The sequence below is a fragment of the Myxocyprinus asiaticus genome, chromosome 47 (assembly GCF_019703515.2).
Source record: "Myxocyprinus asiaticus isolate MX2 ecotype Aquarium Trade chromosome 47, UBuf_Myxa_2, whole genome shotgun sequence".
In the NCBI taxonomy this organism is placed as follows: domain Eukaryota; kingdom Metazoa; phylum Chordata; class Actinopteri; order Cypriniformes; family Catostomidae; genus Myxocyprinus; species Myxocyprinus asiaticus.
Genome location: NC_059390.1, coordinates 8,607,076 through 8,633,920, shown reverse-complemented (window position 1 = coordinate 8,633,920; position 26,845 = coordinate 8,607,076). Strand labels below are relative to the sequence as shown.

At 38.0% G+C, this 26,845-nt stretch overlaps 1 protein-coding gene across 3 annotated transcripts in view; it reads left to right on the top strand.

The window, feature by feature from the left end:
* The window catches only part of LOC127436395 (carbohydrate sulfotransferase 11), a 52,923-nt gene that overhangs the window by 10,285 nt on the left and 15,793 nt on the right, over positions 1-26,845 (top strand). For 2 of the 3 annotated variants that reach the window (XM_051690500.1, XM_051690499.1), the window contains exon 2: positions 19,140-19,225. In XM_051690500.1, the coding sequence (XP_051546460.1) occupies positions 19,140-19,225 (86 nt within the window). Of the gene's footprint in view, positions 1-18,990; positions 19,059-19,139; positions 19,226-26,845 lie in introns of all 3 variants that reach the window. The other variant, XM_051690501.1, reaches the window with a different exon arrangement.

The window sequence follows — 26,845 nt, the reverse complement described above, 5'->3', positions numbered from 1 at the left end:
GTAACCTCAATTTTTGCTTTTTTAAAGAAAAGGACAGACAAGTCAAAATAATTTCTGTTGTAATCAATATTATGCCACAAATGTGTGTGCGTCTTTTCTTTTGTAGGCTTTGTGCTTGTGCATCGTGGACATGAGCACTCACCCCTTAAGAATGTTTTTGAATAATAAGACAAAAGTGGTGGAAACATTACTAGGCGGATACAGCGAGAACCTACGACTATTTATAAAAAAGCTTATTTATCCATTTAATCCTTCTTCAGAAATGACAGCAAGTGAGCTATTGCTTTGGGCCTGAAGTGACACATGGCACATAATATGAGTGTTGAGCAAATATGCTATAAAACCATGAAAAATCTGATGTACACTATGTGTGTGCTTATATTATAAAACTATAGTTATTATTGTCTCACACAACCCTTAAGTGGAACTATGAGTGTGAAGGAGAGACGATGCTGTTAAAGGTCCCAGTGTCCTGGTATAATTTGTGTCCAGTGTGACTCTTTTGGTTTGACTATTGTCATGACCCCCTTCCAGGTATTTTAAGATCTCACTGTTGCATACATTGTCAGAAAACTTGAAATATAGCTCACAAGTCGTATGTTTTACTTCAGTGATGCTTTTATGGTGCTATTTTGTCCTTTTTTGAGCTTGACAGACCATGATCACAATGAACTATAGTTGTATAGAAAAAAACAATTTGAAAATTCTTTAAAATTCATGTTCCATGAAAAAAATAATAACATGATACAGGTTTGGAAGGACATGAGGGTGAGTAAATAAAAACAGCAAAAGTTCATATTGTTTTTTTTTTTTTTTTTTGTTGTTTTTTGTTTTTTTTGTGAACTATTGCTTTAAGAAGTCCAAATGCAACAATTAATCTGCTAAATTCCTCAGTTCTTCTACAATTGGTGTTTGCTTTTCTAATTCAGTCTGTTTTTTGGAGGGTATTTTCTTGTTTTTTTAAAGTACGCCCTTGGCTGTGGCATTAAGACACCCCATCAGTGCACTTCCCTGTATGTGTTCCCATGGCAACAGTCTCAGTGGCCCTTATAGAGGATTTTGGAAAGGGGTGGCAGGTGATTTACGAGCCTGATTTTCTGAGCATGCTCCAAATAGTAACACAAAATAAAGTGCCAAAACAGTATTAAACAGTCCCTGCTCACACTGACAGCATTGCACTGCAGTTCATCGCTTTGTGCTGAATGTTTGCCATTCAGAAACATTAGACTGATTGTTCTGTGCTTTTTGCCACATAGAAAGCAGCCACTGTGCAAGAGATGTTTTAAAAGATGAGACCAGGAGTTTATCTCATAAAGTCTTACTATTGACTACTGTGCAATTTGTGGCTCTTTTATTTGACATGATCTGCAATATAAAATTCATATACAGGGTCCCCATGGTCATGGAAATCCTGAAAATATCAGATGTGCTTTCCAGGCCTGGAAAAGCAATATACAGTACATTAACAAAATATTGTAAGTGATTGAAAAGTCCTCGAAATGTCTATAGTGAATGAATATATTGTAAAAAAAAAAAAAAAATTTTAGTCATGCTCTGCTTTACAATTGGTTCACTGACCAGATATAGCCCTTGTTTAGAGTAAACCTTGCTCTCAAGCCATATTCATTCTTTTGAGTCATTTGAATTAGTTCACAAAAATGATTCATTAACAAATTGGACTGAATCAAATCTTATCCCACATGACTGGAAAAGTCATAGAAAAGTCATGGAAAGTCACTGGCACGAAAAGCATGGGAACCCATAATATACTACCAGAAACTAAAATAATAAAAGAAAAAATTTGACGGTTTGATGGCAAAAGACGTTTGGACAGGAGGAGACATAAATTAGGAGATTTAGACAGCAAATGCTTGAATGCCACTTGTAATTCAGAGGTTGCCAGGTGGGTAAAATAATCAAACTAGAACTACACTAAAAATCAGGTCAGGTCAGCACAGTATCAAACTAGATTCACATTTTCTCAAGGAAATAACAGTGCTTGTAAGGAAGCAAAATAATAGTGTTTTGGTAAAAAGACAGACAGATAGAGAGAGAGAGAGAGAGAGAGAGAGAGAGAGAGTGTGTATATTATGGTGGTGATGTGCATTGAGCATGTTTTGACACTTCAACTTTTTTAAACAGCACAGAGGTGATGACTGAAGTAATGGCGTGGCTGAAGTGTTGTAGTGTCATTTGTCTTGTGAGCATCTGGCTGACGGCTGTTTGCTTCTCCATATCTACCCTTACATTAAACCTGTGCTGGGTCCTCCTGATTATAGAGCCTCTGAAGATGCCATCTCAGTTAACACTGGGGTTAGGTTTAGATTCGGCTGCTGTGGGTTTGAATTTCTATTCATGCTATTTGATCATTCTGTCATGTTTATGTCCTTCAGCTTCTGTTTTCATCTGACTCTTCGCTTCACTTCTCTTCTCTTCTCTTTTTTAAGGGTGTGTCATACAGAATTAGAGGTTTGTGGTGGGAGCGTGTTTGAGAGTGGAGAAACTCTGACCTAGAGCAGATATAAATAGAGACTGCCTAGCATACAGGGAGAGTTACAATATATTCTAGGCCAATTTTGTAACAGCCTAAGGACGGGCAAGGAGGAAGCGGGAACTGGCTGAACAGTAAACATAAAGTTTAATGGTAAACTTAAAACCAACATAAACAAACATGCAGCACGGCCGCGTGCGTCTCTCTTGCCAACCGGTGCCTCCGGCCGCCCCTTATCTCGCTCTCCCGCTGATCAGCTGATTCAGCGCTGGCCGTGCTCCATCACTGCCCGGCAATGCCCTCCTCCTCGTCACACTCCTCCCCTGCCCGATTCGGGCCGGGGTGCCACCGGTCTGACTAACTCCCTCCCCATCTTCTATTTGCCGATGGCCCATCCCACCTCCTGTGAACCTGGGGGAAGAGACAAGGGGAGGCATGGGGAGAGGGAAAGGGCGAGCGGAGACACACAGAGAGCGAGAGAGAAGAACTTGCTTGCCGGCTCCTGGACGCACTGTCGCCCGGTCCTCAACCACTCCTCCACCCTCTGGTGGACTCCAGCTCTCTCCTCCCCCGGCAGACAGCAACGAGTCCTCCGGCCCCTGGCGGATAGAACCGCTCCTTCCCTTCTTGGCAGACAGCCGCGGTTCCTCCGGCTCTCGGCGGCCGGCAGTGACCCCTCCGTCCCCAGGCAGATGGCTGCAGCTGTTCCCCTGGCGGATGGCAGTGGCGAGGACTCTGCGACAGCACATCCCTCCTCCCTGCCAGGTTTTGGCACCACTGTGATAGTTTACGCTCTTGGGCAATGGAGGAGTCAGGAGACAATGAAACAAGTTCAAGGTCAGTCTCTTTAATTACTGTTTCAGATACACAATCGACGGTAACCATCACAACCCAGGTGATGAGCCTTACCGCTCTCCCTCTCCCACAGACAGACACATGACCATGCCCCCCATGCCACAAATGTATACAAATACAATGTAATACTTTTCAAATAAACCAAATCTACTAAATGCTGCATGCAATTCTAGTTGGCTTCAAAAAAGGCCCCTCAACAGAGACTGCCCTCTTGTCAGTAGCTGAAACCCTGCGACTGACGAGCGCTAACTCCAAATCATCCATCCACATCCTCCATGACTTGTCTGCTTCCTTCGACACAGTGAACCATAAGATCCTCCTGTCCACCCTCTCTGACCTGGGCATCACAGGAACTGCACTTGGATGGTTTGAGTCATATCTCACTTGCAGATCGTTCAAGGTCTCCTGGAGAGGAGACACACCAGCTGACCACTGGGGTTCCTCAAGGATCAGTGCTTGGACTCCTCCTCTTCTCGGTGTACACAACATCACTGGACCAGTCACTGAGGCACATGGCATGTCCTGCCATTGCTACGTAGATGATACGCAGCTCTACCTGTCGTTCCAGCTTGATGACCCTACTGTCTTTGCTCGTATCTCTGCCTCTCGGACATTTCGGCACAGATGAAGGAACGACACCTTCAGCTCAACCTTGCCAAGGTAGAACTCCTCGTGATCCCAGCCAACCCATCTGTTGACCACAACCTCACTATTCATCTTGGTTCAACTACACTAACACCTACCAGAACAGCCTGGAACCTGGGAGTGGTGGTAGATGACCAGCTTAATTTCACTGCACACATCTCATCAACTGCCCGGTCTTGCAGATTCATGCTTTACAACATCAGGAAAATCAGACCTTTCCTATCTGAATATGCTATACAGCTCCTGGTCCAAGCTCTCTGGACAACTGCAATGCTCTGTTGGCTGGCCTTCCAGCTAACACAAATAAGCCACTGCAGATGTTCCAGAATGCAGCAGCATGTCTGAAATGCATTATCAAAAAATTTAAATGCTGTCTTCATTTGGCCCTCACGTCTTTCCAAATCCTGTGGAATTTAAAAAAATTTGATATTAGGGGTGCACCAATACAAAATTTGTGTGCTGAAATCCGATTATTTAGAACAACAGTTGGCCGATACAATAGTTTGATGTTTTTTTTAATTTTTTTATGCTTCCTTGTTTCAAATCACTTCAAATTTTTGAACAGACTGAAACAGACAATTAATACAGCAGCGATTTATAGACAAGTCCCTCCAAACAATCCAGAATGCAGGGAGTAGAAAAGAAAGTTTAGAGCTCTTTGTGGAGAAAATATCCTTATATGGGTCTCTGATGCCTATGGGGACAAAACTGTTGGACTAACACACCACAAGATTTAATTGCTGAGTGTAATTTTGAGTGATTTATTTACATTTTTGAAGCTATTTCTGAACACTGATTTCATGTAATTTATTGCATTTCAGGCACATTTTTAATCTGGACAAGCCACTGAGATGGGTGGTAGACCTGGTAGAGAAGGATATGTTTTTCATTTCATTCATGCAAAATGCTCTCTAAAACTTATGGCGCATTAACACTTCAGAGAGTTTATAATATACCTAGTTTTTGCTTCAAGGAGCTTTTATCAATCATTTTATTCCCCGAGTCCCTGGTATAAACAAACGTCAGCCATCTGCCGGGTTTGCAGCTTGATGTCACCCTGTGGTGTTGTCAGATGTGGTTAGTTGCTGTATTTCCCAACATAATTGTCTGCAATGACCTGAAATTAGCAATAGTTACAGAGAGATGTTGCATCAGAATTAGAAAGAGGGAATGCAATTGCAAAGTATATTAAAGGGACAGTTCTCCCAAAAATAAAAGTTCTGTCATCATTTACTTACCCTCATATCATTTCATGCACTGTATGATTTTCTTTCTTCCAGGGAGGACAAAAAGAAATGTTTTGAGGAATGTTTTAAAACAGCAAAAGTTAAATGTTTCTGGGGCTTTCAAGCCAGACCAACCTCACAGTGAAATCAGAAACATTAGGTTGACTTTTGTTTAGCTAAAATAGGTCTTTTCTTACCAAAATTTGAAACACTGACCCCAGCCAAGTCAAGTCGTTTTTATTTGTATAGCACTTTTCACAACACATATTGTTTCAAAGCAGCTTTACAGTCTTAGAGTCTTAGAGTCATCATTGTGCAGTTTGATACAAATATGATTGTAAATTGTGTCTAAAAATAAATAATTAAATAATAATTCTATTTAGAACCCCAGTGAGCAAACTGAAGGCAACTGTGTCAAGGAACACAAAACTCCATAAGATGTTAATTAATTGGAAAAAAATAAACTTGGTGGAAAGCCAGGCTCACTGTGGGGGCCAGTTCCCCTCTGGCTAAACAGCATGAACTGAGTTTTCTTAATGGCATGAATCGCACTGAAGGCCTAGACTTAAAATGCATGGGCCGCGGCTGCGGCAGATCTAACTAAAGCAGCATAACTATGAGTTGATGGATAAATTAGGTGAATGCCTGGCTGAGTGGCCCCAGTAGCCAAGGCGGTAAATTATTTTTGAAGTGAAGTGAAGTGAAGTGAAGTGAAGTGAAGTGAAGTGAATTGAAATGAAGTGAATCGATACGTTTGTGTGAAAAAATAATCATTAATTAAAACTTTATTAACTTAAAAAAATCGCTTCCTGTAAACACTCAATGTCTCTCATCACTGTCGCATGATGTCATCATGTTGGCGCGTTCATGTGAGATTTCAGAAGTTCCGCTCTGTTTACCACAGAGGAACGTACTTCACGTGAGAGTTAGGTCAATTGAAACAGCTACAGAGAGCTGGCGGAAGCGCAGATTTAAAGTTAAAAACGTTTTAATTAGCGATTGTTTTTCACACAAACGTATCAACTGACTTCAGAAGACATTACTTAATTGGCTGGAGTCTTGGATTACTTTGATGTTGACTAAGTGTGCTTTTTGGACCGTCAAAATTGGTGTCCATTCACTTGCATTAGATGAAGCTAAAAACCTGGGATACTTTCCTAAAAATCTTAAATCCTGCTCGGATGAAGAAAGAAGGTCATATACATCTTGGATGGCCTGAGGGTGAGTAAATTATAAGCAAACTTTCATTTTTGGTTGAACTATACCTTTAAAGCCACAAAACTCCCATTTTGATTTCATGGGGTCTTATTACTGAGCTAGCTTGCACTTACTCTTTTAAAAACCTTTTCTTCTTTAGTATGAGAAGCACACGCCTTTGTTCACTAAAGAGAAAGCTCCAATAAAAGAGAGAAGAAAAGAGACAAAGCTTCTAAACTCAAGTGGTTTCTATCATTGCAATGACAATGAAATGAGACATTGAAGGGACCCTGATTCCTTTTTTTTTCCCAAGCCAGAATGTACAGGTTCATATGGGAATGCTTTCAGTAGTGTTTGGGATATGAACAATGACTGCAGGCAGAATTTCAAATTGCTTTCCTTTCTCTCTCTCTCTCTCTCTCTCTCTCTCTCTCTCTCTCTCTCTCTCTCTCTCTCTCTCTCTCTCTCTCTCTCTCTCTCTCTCTCTCTCTTCTCTTTAGCTGACACAAGCACTTCCTTCCGTCTCCACGACCAGCTAATTACCCACATAGGCACACAGAGCAGTGCTTAGCAATGGCCTGGAAACGTTGTTGACAACCCACCGATGGTTTAAAGCTTTATTGCATCATCAATGATGCCATAAAGTACAATGATATTCACCTCACGAGCTGTACAGGTCTCTTGTGGGCATAATACATCATAGTCTATGAGGGAACATTTTGTATATAGAATTCAAATTGTACTGTAGTCTTGAGACCTGGAAGCACACAGGATTCTGGTTGGATCACATAAGTTTTACATTAGGCTCATATACTGCTTAACAATATATTGAATATTCAGGATCCACAATAATTTTTCTGCCAATTTAAAATGAAGCAACATCATGGATATTGTGGTCATTTTAGTACATCTTTTATAAGGCGATTACGGTCCCTCTTTAGACTAGTTTTGCGATCTTTTGTCTTGCAACCCAACCCAAGATTTTCTAATAGCATCTCTGAAACTTAAACTTCAGTTGTAAAAATGATGTTAGAGTCATGGGTCAGTGAATTTCTGTGAATTCAAACTGTCCATTTAAGTGAACGATTCAAACCCTCAGTGATTTGTTAGTGTCATCATGCTAAAACGTTCAACTTCAAACAAGTGAAAAGTGAACAAGTGAAAAACAAGCATGCCTGGATATGCCTTGATTATTGTTGCTAGATTTTCTTAACTGTATTTTAAACATACAGTACATTAAACTTGGTAAATTGTCTACAATGCTACCCCTGCTGAAAAAAAAAAACACCAATAGAAATTCTAATGGTTTACACTGCCAATACCAATACGAGTGTAGTGGGTTTTGGGCCATATTCAATCATTTAATGGTTTGTATTGGTTTCTGTGACGAGGAGGAGGGTGGGGCCGGGCCGTGACTACGTACGCCCGGCTCCAATCGGGCTAATCAGCCGAGGAGAGGGATAAGTGCAGCGGGATGTGGCAGTTCGAGAGAGAGAGCCACATGCAGCTGCAGTGTGTGCGTTTGTGTTCTGTGTCTTCTTGTTTTCGTTAAATATTATTTTGACTGTTCAGCTGGTTCCCGCCTCCTCCTTTCCCAACCTTGACCTAGTTACATTGGTGCCGAAGCCCGGGAAGGAGGAGGGATGTGCTGTCGGGGAGTCCTCGTCACTACCAGCCAACCAAGGAGCAGCCGCAGCCCGGGGACAGAGACGTCACTGCCGGCCGCCGAGGATCTGAGGCACACTGCCGTTTCCCCCCAAGAAAAAAAGAATAGAGAAACAAAAGAAAACAGAGAAAAGAGGGGGAGGAGCATGACCGTCTGCCCGGGGCCGGAGGACCTACTACTGTCCGCCGGGGGAGGAGCGAGCTGTCGTCCGCCAGAGGTTGGGGATTGTCTGAGGGCCAGGCGACAGCGTATCTGGGAGCCGGCGAACCAGGTTATTCCTCTCTCTCCTCTCTCTCTCTCGCTGTCGCTCCACTTTGCCCTATCACTTTGCCCCTACCCCCGGCATGAGGCAAAGTAGGGAGGAGTGTGACGAGGAGGAGGGTGGGGCCGGGCTGTGACTATGCACGCCTGGCCCCCAATCGGGCTAATCAGCCAAGGAGAGGGATAAGTGCATATATATATATATATATATATATATATATATATATATATATATATATATATATATATATATATATATATATATAGTGTGTGTGTGTGTGTGTGTGTGTGTGTGTGTGTATCGCCCAGCCTAAGTCTCATAAATGTTTTGATTGTCATTGTTAAAGACTCCCATAGTTAGTTCATATCTTTTAGTACATGTTTGTAAACCTCTCATCACCTTGCCATGATGATCTCTCTAACATACACAAAATGTATGTATATGTGTGTGTGTGGTCTGTGACTGTGGGGGAATGTACTGTTTGACTAACTCTCTTGAGTGGCAGATGGCTCTCCAGCCTGCAGAAGCGTTATCACACAACAGGGGGTCCGCACACACACACACACAGACACAAAAACACAATATTGCTCTAATACAAGAGACCACCAGCGTCTCCACTTTATTGTTTGATTCTGGGGAAGAGATTCCCTTTTAAATACTATGCTACATATTATGGCATTTTCCACGAATAGGTTACAAAATAGGGCTTGAAAACCTTAAAAAATTTACTCAATATACAGTATGCTAACAACATATGTATATTATAGTTCTCTCTCTAAAGATAATGGGATTTGTGCCTTTATTACATTTAAAAAATTAATGGGACACCAAGTGTGTATTTGTGTGCGGATAGCGTCTGTGATATCTGATTGTGATCTGTTTACTTTCTCTCATTATCCACATAAAGAGGCACTGTTTTGTACGTGTGTGTGTGTGTGTGTGTGTGTGTGTGCGTGAGTTTATAATTTACCAAGATCTTCCCTCAGAGTTGCCAGGTCACCTTTAAATGTGAAAGCATCCTGACATTGACTTAGGGCCCTATTTAAGACTCTCATACTGTTTGTGTGTGTGTGTGTGTGTGTGTGTGTTTACCTAGCTAAGTTGGGGACAAATTTGTCCCAAGAAGTAGGCTAAATATGGCAAAACCTCCCTATGTGGACATTTGGGGATGTCCTCATTTGGGAAAATGAGTAAATATGAAAGTACATAATAAAAAAAAAATGCTTTTTTTAAGGGTAGAGTTAGAGTTTGGGTTATAGGGTCAGTCTTTATTATTTATAATTAGGTTATATAAAAACAATCAAAGTCTATGTCCTCATTTAGATAGCTACATAAATGTTTGGAAATGTATGTGCTGTGTGTTTGTGTAAGGCTGTTTTTTTCTTTTTTCTTTTTTGGCCAGTGTTTCAGGACAGATGCAGATAATCCTGCGACCACCTGCAATGCAGATCAAAACAGCTGAGGAAAAGCTCTCACAGAGAAGCAACATGAAACAATATTTGCATTAAATATATGGATCAGACAGCGTTTTCAAAGCTCTGCAGTGATGTCCGTCTCCTCTGTGTGTGTACATGAGAGATGTGAAGTATTTTCTCACTGTCAGTTTTGAAGGTGATGCATTTGTCAGGTCGTTTCAGATGTAATGTGATCTGAGAGACAATATGGAAGGATGGAGACGCCGAGGGACAAATGAGACAAATTAATAATGACTGGATCACCCAAAGCGAGAGAGAGAGTGTGTGTGTGAGTTTGTGTACATTTTTGTGTACAAGGACAGAAATACAAAAATGAAGGACAGAACAGAAAATAGAAGTATGCAGATTCAAACCGATCGTCTCAAGGAAAAGTGTGGATAATGAAAACAGCTGTGTGTGCGTCCACCTTCAGTATGCAATTAGAGTGCTGTGTCGGCATCACACCGCCAGTATGACACACTCATAAAATGCCACACAAACAACAACACCACACACACACACACATACATACAGCTGAAGTTCAGTAAAGTATACTGCAGTACGTAGTCATATTTACTACATTATTTTTGTATGTGTGTGTATATACTTAGCTATATTTTGGGGACAAAATTGTCCCTTTGGGGACGACATTTGGGGATGTCCTCATTTGGAATATTGTTTCATAAATAAATACTGTTTTTTCTAAAAATGCAAAACGTTTTCTTTAAAGGTAAGGGTAGAAATAACTAGATACTGTAGGTAAAGTTTGTCTAGATAAACATTGATGTTGGTTTTTAGAAATCCTTGATTAAAATAGTTTTACAAGTTTAAAAATTATACGGACCTTATAGTCAGACATACGCACATGAATTTATGTGCATTACTAAGTGACTGACTGTTCTGGGGTGCATTTCCCAAAAGCATTGTTAGCCAACTGTGGTTGCAATCCAAATCTTCAGAAGATATATAATAGGTTTGGGTGAGAAACAGTCAATATTTAAGTTTTCTTTTTTTATAACCTTAAATCTCCACTTTCACTTTTACATCTGAAAGTGAAAGTTAAAGTAGAGATTTAGTGTACATAAGGACTTAAATGTTGTTTCTTGCCCACACCTATTATATATCTTCTGAAGATATGGATTTAAACACTGGAGTCATATTGATTACTTTTATTTTTCCTTTATGTGATTTTTGGAGCTACAAAGGTCTGATCACCATTCACTTGCATTGTATGGACCTACAGAGCTGAGATATTTTTCTAAAAATCTTTGTTTGTGTTCTGCTGAAGAAAGAAAGTCATACACATCTGGGATGGCATGAGGATGAGTAAATTATGAGAGAATTTTTATTTTTGGGTGAACTATCCCTTTAACGACAGCTCAACCAATGTGGTTCGAATTATGGATGTGTGACTTAGTTACTAGGGTTTCAGGAAACAATCGTGACCAGCTAGTTAATTTCTACAATGATCCATCACACTATGATGGTTAAGCAGTGAGTTATGTCATTGTATGGGAAACACACCCCTTGCTGGTTGCTGTGTGTTGCTAGGCTATTCCAGCTGATTGCTAGGGTGTTTTGGTTCGTTGCGAGGTTGTTCAAGCTGGTTGCTAGGCATTGTTATGGTGTTCTTCTAGCCAGTTGATAGATACAGTAGATACATAGACAGACAGACAGACATTGTGCAGACTAGTTGTCCCCACAATTAGGTAAAACCTTAACTTACCATGATTGTAGGGACCAACCAATGGTCTTCACAAGGAAAATATCTATGTCTCGGTGAAGGCTTTCTCTTGTGGTCTATATTTTGTGGCTTCAAACAGGATCTGTCTGCTGAGTTGGAGAAAGTGTAGGAAACACTCAATTTAAACATCCTTGAGAAACACACAACATTTACACAACACACACATCGACACAACCTTTGTCAGTAATTGTTAATGCTCTTTCACATCTGTAAAGGAGGATTAAAGGGCAAAAACTGTGTTAGAACAATCCGACAAAAGATCTTAACACAATACAAACACCCACACACACATGGTGAACGAGCTAATTCATGAGGTCATAGGTGAATGGGAACGTTCCTCCTGGGTTTTTTTTTTTTTGTGTTTTTTTTTTGGGTGCAGTCAGAATATCTGTTAAAGTTCTTAGCCTCACAGAAACCTCTCTGAATTTTTAATTGTACTAATTGTAATAATAATGTACTCAAAACTTGACCCACACACAAAAACACTCAGAGTAGTTTGTTCTAAGATGACTTAAGTTGTTAAATCAGATAACTTAGACTTTTTTTTGTGCTCTGACTCAGAGTAAAGTCATGATTGACATACTAAAGCATGCACACACACACACACACACACACACACACACACACACAGAAACACACACAGACACACCGTGTGGGAAAGACCACCTTAAATGGTCACCAGTATGTGTTGTGTTTTAGATGCTGTTCCCAGCATGGTAGTTTAACTAACAAGACTTCTTTTGTCATCCAGTTTCACCATAAAAATAAAGTTTTTCTGGCAAACAGAATGGCTGTGTTAGTCCACCAGCTAGACCAGCACCAAACCAGCATAAACCAGATTTGAAATGTATCCTTGTCTAAGCTAATCTTTTCAAAAGGGCACACATGAAGATATTAAAAAAAAAATTGGATTCCCTTCAACAAATTAAATAAACATAACAGAAAATATGGGATCAAATGATATAAAATTAAACCCTTCTCCCCGACCCCCCCCCCCCCCCCCGCACTGACAAAAACACATATTTATTTAGAAACATAAAAAAATATATATATATTTATATATATATATATATATATATATATATATATATACTTTCAAAAAACAATAAGAATGCACACAAACATTTAAAACTACAAATCCCTCTGCAATGCCCCTCCCCGAAAACCCTCCAAAAAGGCCAAATATCTACCCCAGTTCCTATTAAACAAATCTAAGTTTCCCAGCCATCTACATGTCATCTCCATGAATGCCGCCACCCCGCCCATCTCTGTGCACCACTCCTGAAATGAGAGTGCTCCAGCTGACTTCCATCCCCTAAGAATAATCCGTCTGCCGATCATAACTCCGGCTAGGACACAACTTTTTATATATCTATACCCTATATTAATGACCGCCTCATTGCCTAAAATACAGAGTCTGGGGCAAAACGACATTTGAGTGTCCAATACGTCACACATAAAACTCTGAACCCTTAACCAAAATTCTTGGATCTTAGCACACCACCAAAAAACATGGGTTGTGTCCCCATCTTCTGATTGGCATCGCCAGCTGGTGGGTGTGCCTTTAAGACCAAGCCTGTACAATCTAGAGGGGGTCCAATAGAATCTATGTAAAATCTTAAATTGCATAAGGCGCACCCTTGCAACTCTAGATGCAGACTTGACGTTTTTTAGAATCCTAGCCCACACTCCCTCCTCCAATACCAAGTTTAAATCTTTCTCCCATAATCTCTTGAGAGAAGTTGAAGCTCCGTCCCCCAAACTCTAAATTAGCAGGGAGTAATACACTGATGCCTCATGGCCTTTTCCAAAAGCATTAATCACCACTCCCAGAGAATCTGCCACTTTAAGGGGGTGTATGCTACTCCCAAAAATAGGATAGAGCAGGTGGCGCAGTTGTAAATACCTAAAGAATTGAGATCTGGGAATCTCAAAATGTTGAACCAAATTTTTCAAAGGATCTCAACACTCCACTCTCATATAGATCACTAAGTGTATTAACCTCCCTCACAATCCACTCTGACCAACAGAAAGGGGACTTATTAATACATAATTTTTGGTTCAGCCATATGCTCGAGGCAACATTTAAATAAATGTCCGAATTAAACACTCTGGACACTTTTGTCCATACCGCGTGCAAATGCGAGATAACGGTGTGTAATTTAACTTCTCCGGTTAATCTTGGGTAGGCTTAGCCCACATTTGTCAATCAGCCTATGTACTTACTGAAATGTAATCTGGAACGTTTACTATTCCAAATGAAGGAATTCGCTATGATATCAAATTGCTTGAAATACGAGAGGGGGACATCTATAGGGAGAGACTGTAGCAGGTAGTTGAATTTTGGAATACAATTCATTTTAATAACATTAACCTCCCCAGTCATAGATAAATGTAATGAAGCCCATCTACCCACATCGCTCGAAAACCTTTTTATTAAAGGGTCAAAATTAACTAACTAAATCACCCAAATTTGCTGGGAATAAAATCCCCAAATACTTAATGCCCTGTTTGGGCCACTGGAAGGCGCCCGGCTGAAAAGCCGTTACCGGGCAGTACACTGTCGGAGCCAAAGCTTCGGATTTAGACCAATTCACTCTGTATCCTGAGAACTTAGAAAAGGAATTAATAATTCTTTGGAGGCAAGGCATAGATCTAGTAGGGTCGGTGACAAATAATAAAATATAATCTGCGTAAAGCAAAAGCTTATGTGCCACACCTCCCGCCACCACCCCTGGAAAATCATCCTCGTTTCATATTGCGGCTGCTAATGGTTCCAGGGCAAGACAGAACAATAATGGGGAAAGAAGGCAACCCTTCCGGGTGCCTCTATCCAGAGTAAAATAATCTGAAATTAATCCATTCGTTTGAACTGCCACTACTGGGTGTCTATAAAATAACTTAATCCACCCAATAAAAGTATTCCCGTACCCGTACATTTACAAAATCTTAAAAAGATAATCCCATTCAACCATATCAAATGCCTTTTCGGCATCAAGTGAGATGGCAGTGACCAGAGACTGATCATTTGCCACTGACCATATTATATTGATGAATCGCCTAATATTATCAGAAGAGCTACGGCCCCGAATAAACCCCACCTGATCTATATGTATAAGAGATGTCATAACTTTACTTAATCGGTTAGCCAAAATTTTTGACAATATTTTAATGTCTAGCTGGATCAGGGAAATTGGACGACATGAAGATATTCTTAAAGTACAGCTGTCTTTTTAAGATTTGTGTTGTCATAATGGTAATTGTTATTCAAATATAATTAAGGGAATAAATACTTGAGTGAAAAAGAAATGAGAAAATGCCCAAAGCCAGTCAGAGCAAATGGACAGTCTGACCTGATGCCCAGGTCCTGCGGGAAACAAACACACACATACTCAATCAATTCTTATCAGCCGTTGTTTAATGAAGTTACTCAAACGCACTGTAAATATTGAACTATCAGTGGAGAGCTAATTCAAACCATAATGAGGTTGTTGCCTCATTGCTTTCGACCGAAAAAAATTATGGATGAAGAGGAGCCTTACAAAAACGTGCTCTGGTGGTACCATTGTACTTTGATAAACTCCTACCTTGGTACTGAATAATTACCACATGCATATACCATGGTATTTACATGATAATCCAAGGTACTTAAAAGAAAATTGTGGAATTACTTCAGATCATGTCCAAAAAATGGTACTACATATGGTACTATATAAAAAAAATGGCTTTGCCTTGGTACTATGTCCAGAAATACTGTAATATTCAGAAAACAAGAAGAGAACGTCACACTGCTATTTACAACCCAGTCTCATGAAAATTTGCACATATTTTACGAGTTGGCTTTTTCATATGATTTTGTACGAGTTCATTCGTATACATTTGTAAGATTTCATCACGTGCAAATGCCCAGATGTCTAATGCGGAAGTAAGCGTGAGTTTCGTGCACGAGGCGTTAAGGACATGCTTATTAATATTATGCCCTTACCCAAACCCCTTATCTAAACCTAACTAATCAATAGAGTGTGTAAACATGACAGGAAGCTGTTGTGTGTGACAGAAGCAAGTAATTGTCACGTATTAGATGGAAACGATGTCCAGCGATGTCGTTGGCTGTAGTGAAAGTCGTACGAATTCATACAAGTGCAGTTGTAGGATATCATATGAATTAACCAAATTTAGAAAAGTCATATGAATCCTTACGATTCCGCTGTGAGAGTGTGTAGGCTATTTAATAGAAAAGACAAAAACAACGTTTCGAACACTTGGGTCTTCATCAGGCAAAAATATGATAATACCATGGTACTATTGGGCACACTTTTTGTTAATGGCTCAAAAATAAAACAAATAGAGCTCTTTAATCATTATTTACTGAACACATAATTTTATATTTGTGTATATGGGTTTATGAGTGACAGTGTTTTAGCTATAGTCTAATTTATGGTGTTGTCTGCTCATAGTGGTGAAAACAGAAGTGATGTGTTTCCGTTAGAGGCAGATTAATGATTATCCTCCAGTATAATATAATCCTCTGCTGATGGACGGCTGCAGATGTGTAGCTGTGTGACGGTGGGTTGGAGGAAACAGGCCTGCTGGCAATGAGCAGCACAAAGTCATGTGTACAGCTGGGTTACTGATCAGATAATCTGGTACTATTTTTTTATCTCTTTGTTCTGTCTCGTAAATTTAGCTAGAAATTTACTTTTCAATAAAGCGGCAATATTTACCCCCTGTATGTTATTTTTTAGGTGCATTTGTGTACCTTTATGAGGGCCTATTTTTATATAAATATACTGCTTTTATGTGTAATACTTTAATCTAGTTATTAACATAAATTCTCAATCTGAATAATTTGTTTATATATCTATAATCAAAATCAACTCATATTTAATGTACAGTAACAATATGTATAGTTATTAGCCTATTTTTATTTTACAGTTTTTTCATTCAGATTTCTCTCTCTCTCTCTCTCTCTCTCTCTCTCTCTCTCTCTCTCTCTCTTTGCTCCATCTCATATATTTTGCTCTAATATTATTTTGCTTCCATTATTTATTTTATGCAACAATTATTTCTTATTGAGTGGCAGAGTCAGATATTAACTTTTCATTTAAGGGGCAATATTTTCCCCCTGTATGTTATATTTGGGGGCATTTGTGTACCTTTATGAGGGCCTATTTTTATATAAATATACTGCTTTTATGTGTAATGCTTAAATTTATTCTATGTATTAACATAAATTCTCAATCTGAATAATTAGGATGTGAATGGATTTCCTTTTATATAATTACATTAACATTATCTCATATTTAATGTGAATTTAATATGATAAAGTTTATAACAAGGCCTAGAATAAAATATTAATTTGATGAATTTATATTAATTATATTTCTGTGAGATGTTAATAATAACAATACAAAAACAAACCAGATGAATTCATTAAGGGGGCATTTGTTGCCCCTATGTTAAGATTTTCACGGGCTTGTCTTTTTTCTCCCCCAAAATCTGGTTAATATCTGATGCAGTACACTGTACACTCCGAGGGAACATTCTAATATTTGTTTTGTTGGTGTAAACTGATGCATTCAGGTTGATTCGGTGATGTTAAATCATATTTTTGACTTTATAATTTAGATGCATACCACATAACATTTTTCAGTGTGTACAGTGGCTGTAAAATCATTTTGGTGATGAGTTGAGTTTGGGGAGGTAAATATTCCTGCTTTGTGTTATTAGTCCTCTGATTTCCTCTTGGACTAAATAACATCTCTGTACCCTCGGGTTCTTTTACTGCCGTTAGTTTCCCTTCTCTCTGGGATAAATCATTAGATCTGTCTCATCTATCAACACTAAGGTATTTCATCAGTGTGTACACCCTTAGATCTTTGCAGCTTAATATTCATAACCCCTCTCTTAATGCTCCAGCCCAAACAATGCCCAACTTTTTGATAAAGAGGGTTAGCACATGGTCTAGTTTTCCTTCATTCTCTCTTCCATTCCCAGCAGTCTCTGTTTTACTCTGTTCCCTTACCTCGAGCTGGATTAAACGGTCAGACATCATACACTCTGAGAACGTTGCAAACTTACATGCATTAACACACTTTTAAACAATGCTCTCTGTGTGTGTGAACACATATGACTCTTAACATAACAGAAATACACAGTATAAGTCAAGATAATGTTACACGAGCGGTCAAAAGGCAAGTCTTCTGAGTTACACTCAGTGTAGCGCGAGAGAGCAAGGCAGAATAAACAATTGAATGTGGTACTAAATCTGTCAGTCTTAGCGCTACGGGAACGTGTGGCACAGAGACTGCTTTCACAGGCACCATTTTAGCAGTGCTGGTCATTAGCTTTCATGATGTGTTATTTCAGCAGTGCTGGTCACTCTCTATGGACTGGCTGTTGAGAGACAAACTGTATAAAACTATTACTGTCAGTTACAGCATGGCAGACTGTCTGCACACACGCTTTAGCATGCTTCAGTTATTCATTTATTCAAACACACAGTCTTACAGTCATATTTATATACACACACACACTCTTAATATGTGTGTGAGTGTAAGCGTGTTTATTCTGAGGGGAGGCAGAATAAGGACAAATTAAATGTATAGTTTATAAGGCGATTTGTAGGATGGCTTTACAGCTTTGCATTAGTAAAGACTTGCCCTTTCACTTAAGGCAACCACTCAAATGTGTGTTTGTGTGTGTGCGTATTGGATATCAAGTGTCCATTTGAACAATCCACCAGTGGTTTTCAAATGGTTTTACTTCAATATCCAGATTTTACATTGGACATCAAGTGGTGGCCAAATACAATACCAAAATTGTTTATCATGCAAACAAAAATATTAAGTAAACAAAAAAATCCTTAAAACGAATTATTGAAATTTATTAAAATAATTCATAATAATAAAATACTTCAAATAATAATGAAATAGTAAAAATAATACAATAGATAACACAAATGTGCTTAACATAAAAAGTATTGAAATAATTCATATTAATATAATACCAAATATATAAAATAAAATAAACAAGTGTGCTTTAAGTCAAATATTGAAATGTATTGAAATAATTCATATTAATATAATACTAAATAAAAATAAAAATGAAATAATTTCAATAAAAAAATTAAACAAAAAGGTACTTTTAATATATTGAAATAATTAATAATAATATAATTCTAAATAAAAATAATAATTAAATAATTAAAATTATTATTTTAATACATTTTAATAATTGATTTAAGAACATTTTTGTTAACTTATGTATTATTTTAATTATTTCGTTATTATTTCTATTTAGTAGTATATGAACATTAATTATTTTTATATATTTCAATAATTTGTGTCGGTGCGCAATTATATGGTTGGTTGCATGTTATTATTTGCATTTACCATTGATTTTTATTTTTATTATATTTTTGTCTCCATGCTGGATGCAACCCTATTAGAACAGATCTGTGATCCATTTTTGAACTGCAACCCACCAGTTGAGAATGACTACACTACACACTGCATTGTAAGAAAACATACTTTTGTCTGCTTGTCTCTGTTTGTCTATTTTAACAGTTCACTTCTCTGTCTCTGTGTTTTGTTGCAGTTATGAGGAGGAACCCATTCACAGTGGAGGGCTGCTGCCGAAAAGGCTCCAGAAACGCCTTAAAAGAACTGTACAACCCTACACAGGTATCAGTGCTTTCTACGTTACACCCCTAAATTTAAGATGTCAGATGACATATATTACATTTATATTACATTATAATATTTTTGAATTAAGAATAATCCTATTAATGCAAAATGAATGGTTGACACAAATGTTATTTTGGCTTTGGACTATGGAGTAAATTTTGTAGTTATGTCTGTATATGCTTACAGTATGTCTGCTAAAACTTTAGTTGTGGGGTCTTAAAGTCTTTTAGCTCTTCTTTGCATTAAGGACAGCAGAATAGAATAACCTCTGGACCTTCAGCAGAATGCCTGAATGTGTTACTATGGAAACACACAAGAGCACTCACATTTCATTTCCAATGATAAACATGTGCGTTTTCTCAGCTTAGCCGAGCGGATCCACTCAACCACAAAGTGAACATTATGTGTGGATTGATTTCATCCGGTTTAATTTCATCTTTCTCTCTTTCTGTATGTCTCACGCTCACCTTCTCGCTTGTTTCTGTCTACCTCCACCTTTATGTGATTGATAGCCCATTTAAACTGTTCTTTGTCACCCGGACGACCTTCTTGTTCCAGAACGTAAGGAGATTGGGTGTAGCTGTAATGGTTTGTTTTCATCCTGCGCTCCGCAACTTGTTCACCTTGAGACGGCAGTCCTAGTGCTTTCAGTATGTTTTGTACATAAATTAAGTTACTTCAGAGAACTACAAAATGTCACAACATTAGAAGTAGGTGGTCTTTTCTGACCCTACTTTGCCTTCTAAATGAGGACATACAATAGACTTTTATTGCAAATTATAACTATTATAGACTATCCGTAACTCAAAACCTCTTGCATTTTTAGAATTAAAATACATTTTTATTTGATTTATGTATAGCTTTTTTAAGGACGTTCCCAAAATGTGTCCACAAACACACCTGTTTTGATGTGTATCCGAACCCTTTAAAAAAGAGTAAATCTTTTGGGTGGATGCAAAGTGAGTATGAATAAAGGTACAGTATATTTTGACTTTCCATAAGTGAGTTTTCCATATGCAGAAGCATGAATGTAAAGTTTCATTAATTTTTCCAGGAGTATGAGTCTTTCTTGCCTGACCACTTGTGAACCATGTGCCATATGATACACATGAAGGCAACAGAGTTTCATTGAGTTTGGAGACACTTTTACAGGACTATTGCTTATCTATAAATTTCAATACCGTCCTGCAATACACACACACACACACACACACACACACACACAAACTTGTTTTTATATCATTGTGGGGACTCTCCATAGACTTCCATGCATTTTATGGATTATATACATATGTAACAATAATTTATATCCCCTAACCCTAAACCCTCACGGAAACCTTATTACATTTTTACATTTTCAAAAAAACATCATTTAGTATGTTTACTAAGCCATTTCCCTCATGGGGACCGCTGGCTGGGCCCCACAAGGTAGGTGATCTCAGGTTTTACTATCCTTGTGGGGACATTTGGTCCCCACAATGTAGTATAAACATGTACACACACACACACACACAGCTGATGTGTGCAGTTAATAGAGCCAAACACTGTACATACATTACTTATGTGATGGTATTATGTAGTAATGTTCAGCAGCCATTATATACACTCAAATACCATACAGTAAAAGCATTCTACTTGCCATTTAGATGCAGTATGTAGTTTTACAACACAGCTTTTATTATTCAGGCAGGAGCTGTGGCAGGTACTAAAACTATTACATAGAGACTATTATGGCAGATTACTCTCTCTCTCTCTCTCTTTCTCTCTCTCTCTCTCTCTCACTGTATTCTTTTACTGGCTGTTCGCTCTGAGCAAAGCTCTTTAGTCAGGCTGTAATGCACCTCTGTTCAGCTTTTTACTGATCCTGCTGTGTAATGAGACTCAAGCCTGATCGCTGAACATTTCCACTTTCTCTTTTTGTGTAAATGAGCAGGAGATAGTAAATCTTACCATCTCAACCATAATGAGGACACCCCAAGAGATGCGTAGTTTATTTTTACGTCTAGCTCCATCTGCAATTTCAGGCAATAAACATGATAATAAAAATGATGAGTAGATACAGTTATTTAATGGAGTTTAGTTTGGCTTGTTTGGCCTGAATGTATTGTGTACTAAGAAAATTATGGACTTTAGAGTCTATTCCAAAACATACAGACCTGCCTTGCTTTCTCCTGCCTACATAGTCTGCTGCATTCTAGTATCCTAACTGAAATGTAGCTGCATAAGTGACTGATTTGGAATGCTCTAGATAGGCAAAAACATGAATAGCATTGCTAACATGTAGCACAGTTAATAGAGATACAGAGTGGAAATGTTTGGCGAATGTCCTTAGCATGTTGCTAAGCTACCGTTGCAGTACTGATTTTAGTAGTTGAAATATTTGCCGATCAGTGCTATTATGTTGCTAAGCTAATTGTGCAATACTGATTTTAATAGAGAGTGGACATTTTTGGCAATCAGTATTAACATGTTGCTAAGCTATCGATGCAATACTGATTTTAATAGAGAGTGGAAATCTTTGGTGATTGATGTTTGCAAGTTGCTAAGCTACGGATGCATTCCTGATTTTAAGAGTGTAAATGTCTGTCATTTGATGTTATCATGTTGCTAAGTTACCGATGCATTACTGATTATAATAGAGAGTGGAAATATTTGGCGATTAGTGTTAGCATGTTGCTAAGCTAACAATGCAATACTGATTTTAATACAGAGTGGAAATGTTTGGTGATTGATGTTAGCATGTTGCTAAGCTTCCTATGCAATATTAATTTAAACAGATAGTGGAAATGTTTGGTGATTGATGTTAGCATGTTGCTAAGCTTCCGATGCAATACTAATTTAAACAGAGAGTGGAAATGTTTGGTGATTGTCCTTAGCATGTTGCTAAGCTACCATTGCAGTACTGATTTTAGTAGTTGAAATATTTGCAGATCAGTGCTATTATGTTGCTAAGCTAATTGTGCAATACTGATTTTAATAGAGAGTGGACATTTTTGGCAATCAGTATTAACATGTTGCTAAGCTATCGATGCAATACTGATTTTAATAGAGAGTGGAAATCTTTGGTGATCGATGTTAGCAAGTTGCTAAGCTACGGATGCATTACTGATTTTAAGAGTGTAAGTGTCTGTCAATCGATGTCATCATGTTGTTAAGTTACCGATGCATTAATGATTTTAATAGAGAGTGGAAATATTTGGCGATTAGTGTTAGCATGTTGCTAAGCTAACAATGCAATACTGATTTTGATACAGAGTGGAAATGTTTGGTGATCGATGTTAGCATGTTGCTAAGATAGCGATGCAATACTGATTTTTTTGGTGTGCGTTCATGTCAGAATGATCGTATTTACAGGTTGAGCGCACATGAATGCTACCACAAAGTCGGAATTACGAGCGGGATTTTCTTTGAGCCCTGACTTTGAAAGCAAACTGATATTGGTATAATAATTCAATTTTACTCGTGAATTTTGACTGTGCAGTTTAGTTTGTCCACATTTTTTGTACTGTAATGCTAATGAAATATAGCGATAAAGCTTGCCAGAAAATAAGACCCATTTAGCTAGTTTATGAGGCAACAGGCACGTGCAACAAACATAATTTCCCATCATTATATGTGGCGGCACGTGAAATATAAACTAGATATAGAAAGCGTCAATTAAATGTCAAGTGTCAGTAAGTGAAAAAGAGAAAAAGATTTGAAACAGCAATACAAAAACATTCTTCGTTAACTAAAATCTCTTGAAAGCACATCCGACTTCCGACCTCGTTAGTACAAACATCCCAGGAGGACTTGAATGCACCATTAATAGAGAGTGTAAATGTTTGGAGATCAATGTTAGCATGTTGCTAAGATAATGATGCAACACAAACATAAAAATACATAGCACATACAAATATTATAGTCCAAATTTTATTAGAATCAAGGATGAGAAATATATATAATTCAGTATATATTCAGTATATTCAATATATCTGCAATTGGCATAAATGCCTAAATAAAGTGCCTAAGTATGCTGTCTTGGTAGACAGCTCAATGAGTTTTGTAACATAACTGTAGTTTTGCTTATATTAATTCTGAAAAAAAAAAAAACACAAAAAAAACTGACATGCAGCATGATTGTGTTCCGAAAGAGAATTGTCCATTTAGCAAAGTCATCAGTGAGAGGGAGAGAGAGATTTTGGGCATGAACTGTGGAGTTGGTTGGCTGACAGCTGACACACTTCACTGTATCTAAGGACTCTTCTGGCCTTCTTCAATGGAGCATGATTCCATCACTGTGTATGTAAGAGTGCATATGTGATGGCTAACACCTGAGGGATGAACACACCCCAAACGTCAAAAACTATTACACAAACAAGATGCAAGATCAGACAGGCAAATAGACGAACCTAATCAAAGTGTATCTGACTCAGATACCAACGACCTGAAGCAACACACAAAAACACCTGCAGTCCCATCCGTCTGTTGCAGCCATAGAATGCGTCTCTTTTGTTGGGCTTTAAACATCTTCACTGCTTTCTTTTACTCTTAGAGTCAATTTTGGTGCTTCATATTCAGATGTTTACAGACATGAGTTTGTGCTGGGACTAAATACTGGACAGGATGTCAGAGAGCACATGTACAAAGCAGAGAGTACTGCTTTAGTTTCAGCTTCACTGGCTCCTCAGAACTGAAGATTATCGTAAATGAACTCGCTGTGTATTTGTGTGTGTGTCTCAGGGCTATTGTTGTTTACTAAAACTAGGATAAAACTGTAGAATAAAAAAATTATAATAATTTGTGAACTGAAAAATAATTAACGCAAAGTAAATTAAAAACCATAACTAAACAAAATGGAAACTGTTGTAAAAACGAACTGAAATAAAATAATAAACAATAAATATAAATGGAATTTGTAACAATTGATGATCACATAATTTATTTCATTTTATTGTTTATTTTATTAAGATGAATTTTATAAATGTTATTTTATTAAACATACAGTATTTAAATTTTACTCTAGTAGGTGTTGCAAATCTTAAGTTCAGAGGTACTTAACATACATTGAAAATTGAAAGTATTTAAAAATTGAAAGTAATTGAAATTATTTTTTACTTACAAGAATAAAAAGAAACTTGGAAAAACTATAATAATCGCTATGTTAGTGAGTGTGTGTGTGTGTGAGTGTGTGTGTGTGTGCATGCGTGTGTGTGTATGAGTGAGTGAGTGAGTGTGTGTGTGTGTGTGTGTGTGTGTGTGTTTCATTGAGGCACTCTTTGATAATCTGGTGAAAGTTAAGGCAGCCTTTCATTACACTTAAACTATTCACAGAAGAGCTATAATCATCGCATCATATGTCTCCTATTTCTCTCATCACACACACACACGTATGAACACACACACGCACACACACACACACACACACACCCTCAAGCATACAACTTTGACATTAGTCTGTGAACTTGCTGAACTGAACTCCTTTATGCTGCGTCTCTGTAGCTCAGTATAAGATGCTTTTCAGGTGCGAGAGGTGGAAAATCACCGGCTTGACACGAGTTCCCAGGATCTCTAACTCCCCACCCTCCCTCATTTCCTCTCGTCCTTCCTTCTCTGAGTCTCTTTCTCTCGCTGGCTCGGTGGGAATGCTTGTTATTATTTGTTTTTTTTAAGGCAGGTTTTTCAGGTGTGTAGGCTGGGATACAACAAGAAGTGTGTCCATACATGTTCTTAAATCTTTTATCAAGGGATTTCAAACTGGGTTCCACAGAAAATTGAGAGGGGAAAAAAAATGTGTTTTAACAGAAAGAAATAAAAAACAAATCTGCATATACTTTTGTGGAGAAATAAAAATGAATCACCAATGTTGTCTTTGACATGCTTACTGGTTGTACATTATTTCCTGTAAGCTGCTTTGGAACAAAATGTATTGTGAAAAGCTATAATTAAAAATGTAAATTGAAAAGGTTTCTCTAATATTCTGAAATTAGGTAGAAAAAAATATTTTGAGTCACTTAGACTAAATTTAGAGATTTATGCACTAAAGTAAAAACACAGCTAATTAAAAAATCAGCTAACAATTAAATAATTATATCTCAGCAAAGTAATCATATCTCAACAAAGTAATTATATCATAAGAAAGCATGAGATTGAGACATTTTACTTTAGTGCATGAAACTCAAAATTATAGAACAAGTCACAATTTGTTTTAGCTGTAGTACAGTGACAAATAAAAGCCCATTATTTAATTTTGGTAACATATCTTTTTTATAGGGATACTATCATGCTTACTATTTTTCACACATTCAGTATAAATGGATGTTTCATGTCTCTATACATGAGATTGTCTTTTCGCAAATATATAGCTACCTTCATATTTTATAAAGGTGGTCCCTTTCAACGGGATCATTATATTTAAGGTTCATTGGCATTAGAAAGTTTAAAACCCCTGTCTAACATCACACCCTGCCAACAAATGGTAGCATTTTCCATGCACTTTTACGCATCCTTCCAAATCAGGACCCTGCAAGTCAATGTGCATGCATTTGTGTGTGTTGACGCGTGTGCCTGGGTAGTAGACAAGGCACATTGGCAGCATTACGCAAAGCCAGTGGAAACTTCCTGTGTTAGCGGAGGGCGTTTGACACTATTCCCTTTCAGCCCCTCTCTCTATCTCTCTCTCTCCTGCTGTTCCATTCACACTCCCTCTCTAACCGCCAGCATTGATGTACACCTTATTATATATTCTCTACAGGTCCAATGAAGTCACATTTAAGGCACATGATTAATTGTTACCACCAGATAATTATATTGTGGTATTTTGTTTACATAATCTATTTATTGCAAGTTCACTTAAAAGGTTTTAATGTTTTATACACCTTATCTATTCCCTAGTACTTGACCTTTAACGTCAACTTAAATATGATTAAATTAGTTTTTTAGAGTGGGGCTTGCCCTTACAAAAGAGCTGCAAAAGGCCCTTGCAAAAGGGTGTTGTGGTTTGAGGGGGTGTTACTGTATGGTTGATAGGGTGTTCTGGGTGGTTGCTAGATGGTTGCTATGGTGCTCTTTGTAGTTGTAATGTGGTTGCTAACTGGACCAAATCAAAAGAGTTCACGCCCAAGTCTCTATGATATTCTGGTCTCTAGATATGGCTCAGTCCCTCATTTAATGTAAGTCTATGACTTTTTTTGCCCATTTTATTGTGCTGTTTTATAGCATATTTCTCCTCAACAAGCCACATAATTCAAGATATCATTCATATCTGTATCACAAACAGTGCGGGACTAGTTATGCTCAAAATTTTAATATATAGGTTCAAATCTCTAACTGTAAGTATGAGCAATAGTAATAATGAGACTTGCCCTAGAATTATGTAGAAATGTAGTGGAAAGAGATTAAATTGGATGATTCAATAATGGAATCATGCTATGATGCAACACTCGAGTGACATCACCAAACAACGGCTTGACATTTTTATGTTAGTTAAAAGACATGCTAGCACGTGCTTTTATGAGAAAGAATGCGATCATCCTTGCTGTGTGGGCTGATTCCGAGATCATGGAGAATTTGGCTCTCTTTTACAGTCGGAAAAGTTGATTTGGCCTCGTAAACTCTCTCATGTAAGAGGGTTACATA